The sequence below is a fragment of the Belonocnema kinseyi genome, chromosome 3, assembly GCF_010883055.1.
Source record: "Belonocnema kinseyi isolate 2016_QV_RU_SX_M_011 chromosome 3, B_treatae_v1, whole genome shotgun sequence".
NCBI classification, from domain to species: domain Eukaryota; kingdom Metazoa; phylum Arthropoda; class Insecta; order Hymenoptera; family Cynipidae; genus Belonocnema; species Belonocnema kinseyi.
The window spans coordinates 64,135,763-64,150,057 of NC_046659.1; the positions used below are offsets into that span (position 1 = coordinate 64,135,763).

General features: G+C 34.0%; 1 protein-coding gene across 1 annotated transcript in view; it reads left to right on the top strand.

Annotated features, from left to right (window-relative positions):
• The window catches only part of LOC117168695 (PH-interacting protein), an 18,165-nt gene extending 4,089 nt beyond the window's left edge, over window positions 1–14,076 (top strand). The window contains exons 7-12 of the mRNA XM_033354377.1: window positions 1,344–4,578; window positions 7,708–7,941; window positions 8,050–8,230; window positions 8,309–8,468; window positions 8,558–8,665; window positions 11,662–14,076. Coding sequence (XP_033210268.1) covers window positions 1,344–4,578; window positions 7,708–7,941; window positions 8,050–8,230; window positions 8,309–8,468; window positions 8,558–8,665; window positions 11,662–12,614 — 4,871 coding nt within the window. The 3' untranslated portion in view covers window positions 12,615–14,076. The remainder of the gene's footprint in view (window positions 1–1,343; window positions 4,579–7,707; window positions 7,942–8,049; window positions 8,231–8,308; window positions 8,469–8,557; window positions 8,666–11,661) is intronic.
• Window positions 14,077–14,295: the final 219 nt, after the last annotated feature.

The window sequence follows — 14,295 nt, forward strand, 5'->3', positions numbered from 1 at the left end:
ATATATATATATATATATTTTTGCATGCATGTTTAGATATATATATTTTTAATTTTCCTGGAAAATATCCGGAATTTTCAAATCAAAAGCTTAGAATTTACAGAATAAAATATTATAGAAATTCGACGTCTTCTTCAATTATTGCTTGTTTTAAAACTTACTACTTTTTTATTGATCTCGCAATTTAAAAGTCCATATCACAACTTTATATATTTTTAATTTTTTTGGGCAAATATAACTTCTAAATTCACAGAATTTCATGCTAGAGAGAAGAAAACTAAAATCACTTCATATTGTTTACTGTTTTATGTATTTTTCTACAAGTATAGCGTTGAGTTTAATTTTCCTTGTTAAAATAACAAAAATCGCCATTTTGAATTTTGTCTAGGACACTTTTATTTTCTGTATTGCAAAAGAAATGCATGTTTCGGAACCTCATGTAACTTGTATACTTTTACGACGTTCTTCAAAATTATTTATGCGAAAGTCAGGGCATTTTTTCGCAAGCGTGCTTTTTTTTAAATTGTAATATAAAATTCAATAACAATTATTTTTCATTTCTCGAAGTAGCTTTATATTACTTTATTTAACTATTTTGTTGAAAATCAGTTGTTTTTTGTTTGAAATTAATTTTTCTTTAACTTGTTTAAACATTTATCTTTTTGGTTGAAAATTCAACTATTACAGTCGAGATTTATAATTTTAGTTGAAAATTCATCAACTTGATTGAAAATTGAACTATTTTTGTTGAAAAGTCCTCTTTTTTTGTTGAAGTTTATTATTTTTTGTTCGTAAAATTCAACCATTTCGTTGAAAATGCATGTATTTTATCGGAAAATCGTATTTTTTATACAAAATATGTTTTGTATGAAAATTTATCTTTTTGTCTTGAAATTCATGTATTGTAGTTGAAGATTCATAATTTTAATTGCTATTTTTCTTGTACAGTTATTTATTTTTACTTGAAAATTCAATTATTTAGTTGAAAATTCATCTTTTTTTAGTCGAAATTGAACTATTTAGTACCCAGATTAATTTTGCTTAAATATAAACTGAACTTGAAATATAAGAAAATAATATAAAAAATGATACTTGGAAAGAAACTTTAATACTTAAAAAGAACCTGGAATTGTCAGAACATTTTTTTTTCCAGGATTTGAGTAGACACTCGGATCTCTTAAAGTCATTCTGAGCCCTGCATTATCCATCTTTAAAGTTTTTCAATTATCACGTAATTTTTCTTTCCATTCTCTTTATAGTCTTGCATTTTGCATGAGGATTTCAATGTAACATAATATTTCCAGGTATGTTTAATTATTTACCATTTTTGATCTCCTTTTCAGTGAAAGTGCTCCAGGGAAGAGAAAACTCTGGACCCTTGAGCAGACTAGAGGTGATACACTCGTCATTTTATAGCAGAATTCAATTATACCGCCACACTTTGGGCCATTTATCTGCCGTCTACTGTGTCCTCTACGACCGAACAGGAAAATACATTATAACGGGTGCTGATGATTTGTTGGTAAAAGTCTGGAGTTCAAGTGATGGACGTTTACTGGCAACCTTTCGTGGTGCCTCTGCTGAAATTATGGATATTGCCGTCAACTTCGACAATACTCTCCTTGCAGCGGGAAGTTTGGACAAGATTCTACGAGTCTGGTGCTTCCAAACTATGTCCCCCGTGGCCGTTTTATCGGGGCACTCTGGCATGATAACTTCTGTAAAGTTTTGTCCCATCGCAAGTAATGACATTTATTACCTGGTATCGACTAGCAGCGATGGTTCAGTAGCCTTTTGGCCTCACACTAAAAAGGGTAACGAGAGAGCAGTTTTTCAACAGAAACCGATCCAGTATCACGAGAAAATGCGACCAGGCCAGGCACAAATGATTTGCGCCTCCTTTAGTCCCGGTGGGGCTTTTATGGCAGCCGGATCCGCTGATCATCACGTTCGTGTCTATGCCATGATCGGAGACGAGGGGCCCCGACGAGTACTCGAAGTTGAAGCACACAGTGACACAGTAGACAGCATTCAGTGGGCCCACAACAGTGGTCTTAAATTTATTTCTGGCTCGAAAGACGGCACCGCAAACGTCTGGCACTTTGAGCAACAACAGTGGATGCACAAGCGTCTTGTCATGTCCACCAAATTGTCCGGAGAACCGGAAGTTGATGAAGAGTCCAACAAGAAAGCAAAAGTTACAATGGTCACGTGGGACGCGAGCGACGAATTTGTCATCACGGCTGTAAACGATAGTTCTCTAAAAGTCTGGAATGCAAAGACTGCCGAGTTGGTCAAAGTTTTGCGAGGTCACAAGGATGAAGTGTTCGTCCTCGAGTCGCACCCAATGGATCCTAGAATTATTCTCAGTGCTGGTCACGACGGTCAGCTCATCATCTGGGACGTGCTGAAATCTGAACCATTAGCCTGCTTCCAAAACTTTATTGAAGGTCAAGGAAATGGTGCAGTATTTGACGCTAAATGGTCGCCTGATGGAACAATGTTGGCTGCGACAGACTCCCATGGGCATTTGATGATGTACGGTTTTGGATCGGGAGTCGAGTTGTTGAAAATAGTGCCGAAAGAGCTCTTTTTCCACACGGACTACCGGCCCTTGATCAGGGACTCAAATAACTATGTTCTGGATGAACAGACGCAAACCGCACCGCACTTGATGCCACCACCTTTCCTCGTCGACGTCGACGGCAATCCTTATCCCCCTACATTGCAACGATTAGTGCCCGGAAGGGAACATTGTCGAGGTGAGCAACTTGTTCCCAACATTGCGGTGGGAGCTGGTGGAATGCAGGAAGTCATAGAAGGTCTTCCTCTACTCAACCCTCGTTCGCACATTGACAGACTCATTGAGGCGCTGGCTCAGCGCAATAACATCATTGTTGAAGGAGAGAACGGCGAGGAGCGCGATGACAACCAGGGCGGTGAAGCTCCTGCACGACTGATCGCCAGTCCAAGAGGAAGCAGACCGGGATTGAGGAGAGTCGGGGACGTCGAAGGCGTGAGACAGAGTAGTGGCAACTGGCAGCGGGACAACACAACACCGTGGAATAAGCCGATTCTTGTCAAGCCACTAAACTCGGCGATTCTCGAAAGTCAACAGAGCCAGATTAACGCCATGGCGGATCTGGAATTGGAAAATTGGAGACGAGAGATGCAACGGAGGCCCAAGGTTGTGTCGACTGGAAATGACATGCTAGGGGGTATTGGCAATCGGTTGTCGAATCGCAACAGACGAAACAGAGCTGCAAGACACGGGTACAGAACGAGAGCTGCTAGAGGTGATGAGCCAGAGGATGACGAATTTGTAGATCCCGATGCTGTGGCTTCGAGTGGGAGTTCAGCGAGTTCCAACAGCAACGATTCCACTGCCGATGAAGCCGACATGTGTTCAGATAGTTCTAGTTCGAATCGTAGCAGTGTCTATTCAGACTGGATGGCGGATCATGGCGTAAACCTGGAACCGCCGAAGCGAAGTAAACGAAAACCGGTGAAAAAGAGGTCCGTTACACCCCCGAGCGATTCCGACAGGCGAAGAAGTCAACGTCCCAAGAAGAAAGTAGTTATTTTACCTCCGAATGGAATTGACGAAGTGCCAGAAGCCTTTCGTCCTTCCGAGTGGCTCACAGAAGTGATACCAAGAAAAGCGCCGTACTATCCGCAGATGGGAGACGAAATAGTCTTTTTTCGCCAAGGTCATCAGTTTTATCTCGACGCTGTTAGGAAGAAAAAGGTGTATGAACTCGGCCCTCGATGCGAACCCTGGGCAAAGATGCATATTAGGGCAATGGAGTATGTGAAAGTTGTAGGAATAAAATACGAAATTCGTCCCCCACGTCTCTGCTGTTTGAAACTTGCGACAATGGACGAAGAAGGCCGTTTGACAGGGGAGAATTTCACGATAAAGTATCATGACATGGCCGATGTTTTAGACTTTTTGGTATTGAGGCAGACCTTTGAAACGGCCCTGGCTCGTTCTTGGTCGTTGGGAGATCGCTTTCGGTGTATGATTGACGATGGATGGTGGATGGGACAAATCCAGTCGATGGAACCTCTGGATGAAAACTTTCCAGACTCGTATTTTATGTGCTTCCATGTTAGATGGGACAATGGCGAGGTCGAGAAGATGAGTCCGTGGGATCTTGAACCCATAGATGAAGAGAGACTTCCTGCGGAAATAGGAGGTGCTGTTCATGTGCTTCCAGAAGAGATTCAGGCGATTTTGTACCAACCCCAGGCGGAAGAGTGGCCCATGGGTGATCGAGAGGCGACCTGTCGAAGGATAATTCGTGGACTCGACCAAGTTATGAGTCTCGCGATAGCTGAACCCTTTGTCGCGCCTGTCGATCTCAATATTTATCCGTCGTATGCTTTCGTTGTCGAGTACCCGATTGACTTGTCGACTATCAAGGCTCGGTTCGAAAATCATTTTTATAGAAGAATCACCTCGGCGCAGTTTGACGTTCGATATCTGGCAACGAATGCTGAACAATTCAACGAACCTCATAGTCACATTGTGAAGCAAGCCAGAATCGTTACGGATTTGTGCTTAAGGATTATCAAGTAAGATGATTTATTCTTTTTAAAAATCTGTAATTATCTACATAGATTTTTCTATTCATGGGATTTTCGTGGGAAAAGCGGGAAATGTTCCGGATTTTTATTTTTAAGCGGAAATTTTTATATATTTCATACAAAAATACAACAACCAAAACTTTTGTCTTTTTAATCAACGGATTTTTCTTGACATTTCCAGTAAAAAGTACAAAATGGCTTGGGAACTTTCAAACGATTCAGAAAGATGAATCAGGGTTGCTACAGGTTTGTAAAGTCAGAAATTTTTTTTTAAGTTGAAGTTTATTACTTTTATTCCTTATGACTTTTGTCACTAAAAGTGTTTATGGGAAATTTAGAAATAAACTTTTTTTTGCATTAACATTATTGATCTGATAGGTACGAGGCTGCTTTTTAAACATGAATGAAACATTTATAACGGTCAAGGAAAGTAAAAAATTGGACAGGAAGAAGACAGGGAATTTGGAAACTTGAGATTTTGTAGCAACCCTGATAAAGTATAATATTAATAATGAGATAGGGAAGTTTTGGTTACTAAAGTGAATCTAAAAAGAAACAACTTGTTGGATAAATACGAAGTTTATGTATTCTCTGCGAAAATTATTATTTTCATAAATTTCAATTCTTTTTATTCTTTTCGGAGGATAGAACCGTTTTCCCAAAGATTCATTTTTATACAATGCACCATAAAAGACGTTTCTGTTATATTGAGCACTTTTTATTGATAAAAATGGGCAAAAAAATTTCATATGCCTAGAGAATAAATCATAAATGCAGCCAATTTGATAAAATACTGGTGTGTGTATTTGAAAAAAAAATTATATTGATCCAGCTCAGCTTACAAAGATATTTTGGTCCTCTCAGGGGTCTCTAATTATCTAAAAGCACTAGAATAAATTGACAAGTTTGAAGAATCGAAAACGGTAAATAAACATGTTTTCAACATCATCGTTTTAATAGGTTTTAAAATAAATTTTCTTCTAAATAACCTTAAAAATTATTTTTAAATGCTTTGGAACTTTATATTGATAAAAGTAAAACTTTAAAAAAAAAGAGGTGAGAAGTTTTAAAAATGAAAAACAAACACAATTGATAATATCATGCAGGGCACGAAAAGCGCAAAAAATGCTCAATTGTGAGTTTATCTTTTTTTTGTTTTTTCAACTCGTTTTTTTTTGTCATTCAAATTCAGAAGTTTGGAAAAATTTGTAGAGCGTTCTATAAAAAAATATAACTAGAGATACCAACTTTATGCTCGAGCATACGAGCCTAAATTATCAAAAGTCAACATAGAGCGAAAAGTCTTATTCTTCTGACATCGCCAACATTTGGGCGTTCCAAAATAAACAAGCATAATTCAAGTTGATTTATTTCCATGTAAAGTACGTTTTTATCTGTGTCTTCTGCCCCCCTCCCCATCCACATTCACTTTCTTTCTTCATTTCACACAGAGTTGAGCTTTTTTCTAAATACGTCAAAAAAAGTCTTTCGTGAAATATTTGTTGAAAAAGAGGGCATTTTAAGAACATCAAACAGTTTTTTAAGCACACAATAAGAGCATATTTAGGTATTTTTGTGTGTGCATAATTAAAGGTTTTAAAAAGCATAAAGTTGGTATCTCTAAATATAACTTTAAAACCGACAAAATATCGGTGTGGACAAATTGGTCCTGTTACGGTTTTGATTCTTTCGACTTGTCAATTTTTTCTAGTGTATTTTAATAGGTATAAAACCCTTGAATATCCTGCATTTACTGCATTTAAATTATATGATTTCAAGAGATATCAAGTATTGTGGAGCAATATTATACTATTTATATAAAATTGATTTGTTCTGAATTTTCCAAGCTACGAATTGTATTGCATTTTCGACTTTTCCTTGACTTTTAAAAGAAAAATCACTTAAAATTGTACCATTTTAATTTTCAATAATTGTTCGCTGAATATTTGAAACTCTAAAACTTCTGAAATTGAATAATTTATAATTCGATTACTAAAAAGTAAAATAATATAAAATTGATAGCGTTTGAAATGAAAAAACTCAGAATTAAACAACTTTAAAATAAGAAAGTTTAAAATTTTACAATATTGAAATTGGAATAATTTACAAAATAAACAAGGCTACAGAAATCATTAATCTTTTATTAATATAAAAAATGACCAATTTTCTGTTTTGGAAATAATTTAAATTAGAAATCTTTCCCGATAGTAAATAACGATTCAAATAGAAAAGATAAGAGTTTAGAAAAGAATATAGTTGGAATTGAACGCAATAGAAAATTGATCTTTTTCTAATTGACCAAAGGTTATCGTTAAATTTACAACAGCAAAAATAGAACCTGGACATTATTTCAAAATGACATGGGGATTTGAAAATACTTAGAAATTAAAATAATCGTGTTTGGAGAAAAGTTGATGATTTTTTTGGAGTTTGTGAAGTAGGAATTAAGTTTTTTTTAGATTTTCTATACCTTTGCAAGTATTTCAAATCAATAATTTGCAATACTGTTTGTTCAATTTTAGTATGCTTTATAACTACAAAAAATCAATGGGCTTAACTATGTTAAAGCCAACAACAATACGATAACGAGTTTTGTAACTATAACTTTTATGCTGTATTCCTAAAGAATCGAATTTATTGAAATTTCGTGCAACTCGTGTCACTTGTGCGGTTTAAAAAAATAATTTTGATCGATCCAAAGCCTGCGTGACTTGTATACAAGTTTATTATTTAAAAAATTGCATGCCACTACTTTGTTACCATTTTTCAAATTGTATGCCCCTACTTATATTAGTTTTGATCTCCAAATTTATTTCAACCCCTAGAATTATAAATAAAGGGTGGCCCGCTGTACCGGGAATATTATTAAATCGGGAAAACCCGGGAAATGACAGTGAATTTATTTTTTTACCGGGAATTTTACAAATTGGTAGAAAAAAAATCTTTTCAATTATATCATTTAGTTTAAAATGCGCAATTCGAGAATCAATCATTGAAAAAATTTTCCATTTTAGATTTTAATTTTTAATCATACTTTTTAAAGAATTAAAAATTCGAAGCAATTCTATTAGGGTTTAAACAATAATAAACGTTGGCTTTATCGTTTTTTTTTTGTAGGGATACGACAGAGTTGGATGTGCCTGCTGTTTATCATCAGTTGGTTGATACTTATCACTCTTCAGATTCAGAGATAGATGTAGAAGATGGCAAAGAAAAGCCTTCAACTAGCAAACCAAAACCGTCTTCGAGTAAACGATTGCGATCTCAAACAGTTGCTGCTCAGGACTGGAGAGCAGCCTGTCGACAACTACTTGAAACTCTCTGGCAATGTGAAGACTCGATTCCCTTCAGGTGAATATTATTTTACTTAGAAAGGTGAAAGGGGTTTTCTTAGGAAATTCAACACTCCAGAAGATTCTTCAAGGAATTTAGATTAAATTGTAAAATGTATTCTTATAGGGAACCAGTGGATAGGCTAGAGAATCCAGACTATCATCAAATTATTGATACGCCGATGGACCTGCGTACAGTAAAGGAAGACCTTTTAGGAGGCAACTACGAAACTCCTCAAGAATTTGCCAAAGATGTGAAATTGATTTTTACAAATAGCCGGAATTACAATACCAATAAACGCTCAAAGGTAAATAATAATGAAAATCTTTTTTGGTGCATAACAAAAAAAAACTAGTAGATGAATTTAATTCATTTTATTTTACAGATTTATACAATGACAATAAGGTTATCAGCCATGTTTGAGGAACTGATGCGAAGGGTTATTTCTAGTTGGAAGTCGTCAAACAGACGATTGTCGGTCGAAAAAGGAAAAGCAAAACCAAGCACCAAGGCAAAGGCGAATAAAAAGTTGACAAATGGAGCTGGTGAGTAAAATTAAATTTTTTGTGAGTTTTTTTACTGTATTATTAGTGGTACTAAGTGAATGGTCCAATTTAAATATGATTATACACAGGACCTTCGAAAGAATATGATAGCACTGATGAGGATGAAGCAAATGTTGAAAATGATGACGACGATGACGATGATTCAACCATAAGTAGAGCCATAAACAACGGTCCAGGTAAGCATAACTTGTTTGCAATTGAAGCCGTTTGTTAAAAATAGTTATATTTTTTATCAGAATGAAACCAAATACGCAAAAAGAGCATATTACATTTCCTTGACTGAATTCTGTAATAAAATGTATATGAATGGTACCTAAATTTTTTTTTTTCATTTAAAAGAACTATGAATCTACCTATTTAATTAGGACAACACACTCTTGAATGCCTGTTTAATCTTTTAAACAGTCAAATTGGGATATACAAAAAAAAGTAAAAAAGATGAGAGAAAAAAGAAAAAAGTTGACCTTTTTTCCTTTCTGTTATTTTCATTTTGGCATTTTTAAGCGTTGCCTAAATTTAATCGTTAATTTCTTTAAATTTCTTTTCTGTAATTTCTGAGCATTATGGTTGAAAGTTAAAGAAGAATTTAATGGATTTATTCTGAATTTAATTTCCGAAATTTGGATAAAATTATAGAGGTATGTGTTCAATCTCATAAAATTTAAAACTACGCATTTTTTACAACATTACAATAATGTAGTAAGGATTGTTTCGGACTGAAGTTAAATAATTGATGAAAATATGACAATGATAACATTATTTCTAATCTGCATAGTTGAAAATTTAGTAAAAGTTGTTAAACTATGTGTCACAAACAATGGTACAGTGCATCAGGGAGGCTTAAATGTTTTTTTTCTCTAATTGAAGGTGGAAGAACCAAAGCGTCCTTGATCAGTTGTCAGACCTGTGTCTTAAATTAATCTGGAATTATTTGCAAAGTATTATGACTATCAAATAGGGACCAAAATAATCTTTAAAATGTCCGCTGTTATCAGAGGACTGGCGTGGATCGATTTTTTTCGCACGCCCCTACTGATAATAATTTTCGTTCATTTTGTCAGCTATTGTATGGAAGAATTTTTTTTAATTTGAAAAAGTTCTTTGATAAAGTTGTAAATCAGAGTTTCAAATAATGAGGGCTAGTTTAAACGAGGGCTAGTAAGCAAATTACTTAACAGTTTGTTACGTTAGGGGGTCATTCAATCATGTTCGCAATTTTGGCAAATTCGCAAAAACTTTCTCCTAAAGATTATATTTTTAGTCATCAATTTTATTATTAGGTTGCAAATTTTAAAATTTTCTTTTTTGGTTTGATTTTCTTCTTTTGGTTGCAAATTCAACCTTTTTGTTAAAAATTCGTCTTTCTGAGTCTTTCTGAGTTAAATGTTCATATTTTTTAATAGAAATTTTGCATCTTTCTTGGATAAAAATGCAACTATTTTTTTGAATATTCATTTGTTTAACTTATTGTTTACAATTCTTATTTTGGTGTTGGTAAGTGAACTGGAATCTTCTTTGGACAGAAATTTAACAATCTTTTGAAGCTTTTTTTTTTAATTCATCTGTTTTAAAAGAAATTTCATCTTTCTTATATAAAAATGCAATTGTTCGTTTGAAAATTGAACTCTTTTTTGAAAGTTTGTCTTTGAGATTTGCAAAATCATCTGCTTTAGCAGTAATTCAATCTTCTTGAATAAAAATTTGACTGTTTGGTTGAAAATTCAACAATTATGTTAAAAAGTTATACTTTTATGGTTGAAAATTCTTCTGTTTTCTTAAAAATTTATATTTTGGTGTTGAAAAATAAATTAAAATTTTGTCTCGATGAAATTTTAACGAACATAAAAAGTATTTGTCACTTTTTATTTAAAATTCCGCTGTTTCAGCAAAAATTTCATCGTTTTTGGAAAAAATATAGCTATTTTGTAGAGAATTTAACAATTTTGTCAAAAATGCATCCTTTTGGGTTGCAAAAATTCATCTTTTTGCATTGAAAAATCAATTTTTTTCGTAGAAACTTATTTGTTATTTAAAACTTTATATTTTTATCGTAAAAAGTCAACTGAAATATTTTCTAATAGAAAATTCACCTATTCTTTTATTTGGTTAAAAACTATTCCTATTTGCTTGAGTATTCAAATATTTTGTTTGAAAGATCTGGTTGAATCATTTTGCTAAGAAATAATTTTTTTTAAAGATTTATATTTTTAGTTGAACATTCATCTCTTTCGTTGAAAGTTGAGCTATTTTGTTGAAAATAATTTTTTTTGATTGAAAATTCGAATACTTGGATAAAATTTAACTGTTTATTGGAAAAGCCTATTTTTTTGGTTTAAAATTAATTTTTAACTGAAAATGTAACTCCCATTTTTTAAAGATTTATCTTTTTTAGTTGAAAATTCTTTTTTGGTAAAAAATTCTTGGTTTTAAATTTTATTCTTATTGGGTAAAAATGCATCAGTTTTATAAAAAATAAATTTTTTGCTGAAAAATCATATTTTTTGTTTGAAAAAATTGGCGTCTTTGGCTTGAAGGTTCAACAATTTTAATATTTTGTTAGAAATTCAAGTATTTCGTTAAAAGGTCATATTTTATACTAGAAAAAAAAACACTTTTTTGTTTAAAGTAAATTAATAAATTTGAAAATGTTTAATTTGTATCTGAAATCCTGTGTTATTCCGTTTATAAAAGATTCAGGGAAATATGTCAGAACATGTCAGGGAATTCAGGGAAATAAGTATCTGTTAGGGAAAATAGAAATTGATATGTTTTAATATTATTTTGGAAGCACTTTCTAATATCAATATAAATATTTGTTCAATGTTCATTCTTTAAAAATAGAATTCGATTCTCAGTTTTTTATTTGTAATTATTTATCTATTGATAATTTTGATATATGTCCTTTACTTAATTAATCCATACTGCCCTGTAAAGCGTATTTTTCTGTCTTCTGTCACTATTATGCTTGGCACATTATTGAAACCTTATTCACTTTTATAATACTTTCCTGTCCGGGAAATTCGTCTAAATGTCAGAAAATTTGGAAAATTCAATCTTGTGGCTATCCTGAAGATTCTATGTTAAAAGTCTTGCAAGATTAAAATGAGAGGACCTATAATCATTTACGTAATTTAAGTACGGCCCCCTATATAAATTCCATCTTCTTTTCTAGGACCATCTCGACTGTCCAACGGATATGCAAAGCGCGCCGGTCCGTCTTCCCGATCAGGGATAAAACTCAGGTTGCCGAGGAATGCATCTCCAAAGAAGAGCCAACCAAACTATGGCGAAATGAGCGACTCGGATGCGTCAGATAGTGAAAGTAGTGCTAGTGAACCGGTTCGAGTGACTAGAGCGAGAAAAGCAGTATGTAGTGATGCCCACGATAGTGACTCCGAGGAAAGTTACAAACCCGGTGGTCGAGGAAAGCAGACCAAAAAGATTCGAGCGAAGAACAGTAGGCTGAAGATAATTAAGCCAAAACAGAAGCAACCAGTCTCTGATGAGGACGACGAAGAGGATGAAGAAGAAGAGGAGGAGGAGGAAGAAGAAGACAAAGATCGGAAGGACAAAGAGGATGATGATGATGAGACCGAAGTTTGTCCGCTGAATCAACGACTCTTTATTGCCGAATCGTCTGAGGAAAGCGGAGAAGCAGTCATTCGTCGAAACAGTAGTAGAGCTTGCAAGACTTTGAGTCAAGTGGCCAATCGGATTGCCTCCAAAGACAACAGTAACTCGGGAGATTCTGAAAGCGACGAGAATGGTGTGTGTGGAAGTAGGCTCAATGATTCTCAAGAATCGGATAGTCAGGACGTTGTTTCCTCTCATAATTCATCACATAAAACGACCAGATCTCGGACAAGATCGCAGATGTCCCAGAATTCTGATAGCCAGGAAGAAACGTACGCTCGGACGAGAGGAAAACGGCCCCGATACAACGAGGATAGCGAGGACAGTAATGGCATGCCAGTCAGAAATCGACGCAGTGTTAAACGACGATATTACGCCGAGGAGAGTGATGAGAGTGTGCCAGAAGTTGGAAATGGCATCACTATAAGCAGCAGAGGGCGCGTTCGGAAAATGACAGCGCGAGCCCGAGCGTACCTGCTGGAATCACCTTAACGGCCTTTTTTTCTCTTAGTGATATTCAATAAATAGTCGAGATTTTTGACCGACATCAATAGTGAATTATAAAACGAGTTTGTGATTAAACAGTGCGATCGATTTTCTGCGAATTTCTTGTAAATATGGATACATTACGATATGCAGATTTAGAATTTAGGATTAATGCACAATAGCGGATTGAAAATGAATTTCAAACATTGTTACGGAAGTGAGATAATTTTTGGGGACTCGGGAGTTGGTCCTAAAATTTCTTCAAGCACATGACATGTCCTTCAATATTTCCAGATTAAATTTAATGTTGTTTGATTAAAACTAAACAGCCATTTCTTTTAATTTGCAATGCTTCAGTGTTTATTGAAAATTGGTTAATTTTTGACAAGAGCTGCTTTTGAAAATTTGGAACAATGTTTATTCAAAGAAAGATTCTTTACAGCCTGCAATATTTCTAGTTTTTACTTGAACACGTACAAAATGGAAGACCTATTATTTTTCTATAATCTTTTTTTTTTGCTTTCAGAAACGAAATTTATATAATTTATCAAAAGATTCAAAGTTTGATTTAGTTCTACAGTATAATTTTCGTCGAAGTAAAATATATAGGAACCTCTCTAATGACATTAATGTATAATCATGTTTAGATTAAAATGATTTCTATTAATCAAGTGTAAATATGAACAATTATTTTAGTTTTAATTTGAAAGTTGAAAATTTTGTTAACATTACTATTCCAATGAGGCCATAAACGAATTAAATTAGCAGCACCATACTGTAAGCAAATTCAATTAAAATGTGCAACATATCTCGGCAATGTAAGGATTTTTAGTACGTACATACTTTTGACACACATTGAAGAAAAAGTAGACAAGTATTTTTAATTAAGTGGTATTCGATGAGAATAAACTTGAAAATGAGGAGGGAAGCATCATATAAAATACTGTACATTGATAGTAAGTCTCGAGAGTGAACTTGAAAGCAAATCTCGATGAGAAAGTGTGTGTGTTTTCAAAGTAGTTCGCAATTATTGGACGTCTCGACTGTCAAGTCATTGTGATACTAGATTAAGTATACATAAAGTAATAATGATATTGAAGAATGGCTTAGCAATGATTATTTTTTTAAAAGATGACCCAAGAGTGGAGCTTCGGGGAGAGCAGGTAGTTTTTGATTATTTGACTGAGATAGTTAGTATCATTTCCACACTACCTTCATCTACCTGAGTTTTATACAGCTAGCAATTAGCCTATTTTCCTACGGCAAATCACTTAAATGAGTTAATATAATTCTGTTAAGTTCTATAGATTCTAGGATATTTATCGAGGATTACCATTAGCATTGATTTTTATTCTGTGTGTATTTAAATCGCTCCTACTGCTACATTCAGAGTGCTAAGTTATATGTACAATTGTACAGTGTAGTTTTCATTACGATACTAATAAATTCTTATGAAACTGTTTGCTAATTGTGTCTCTCATTTATATCCGTACATTCCTAAAAACAAGGATCCCTAATAAGGGATTTGGATAAAGTTCCGAATAGTACATGTCTCCGAGTAATTTGAAACTGCGTATATGCATGTATTTTGACACGCTGATTATGAAAATGATAGTGAAAATATGCGCAAATTTGATTTTCATGGTGAATACCCAATAAAAATCATGCTCTTTGTGTTTAACCTAGT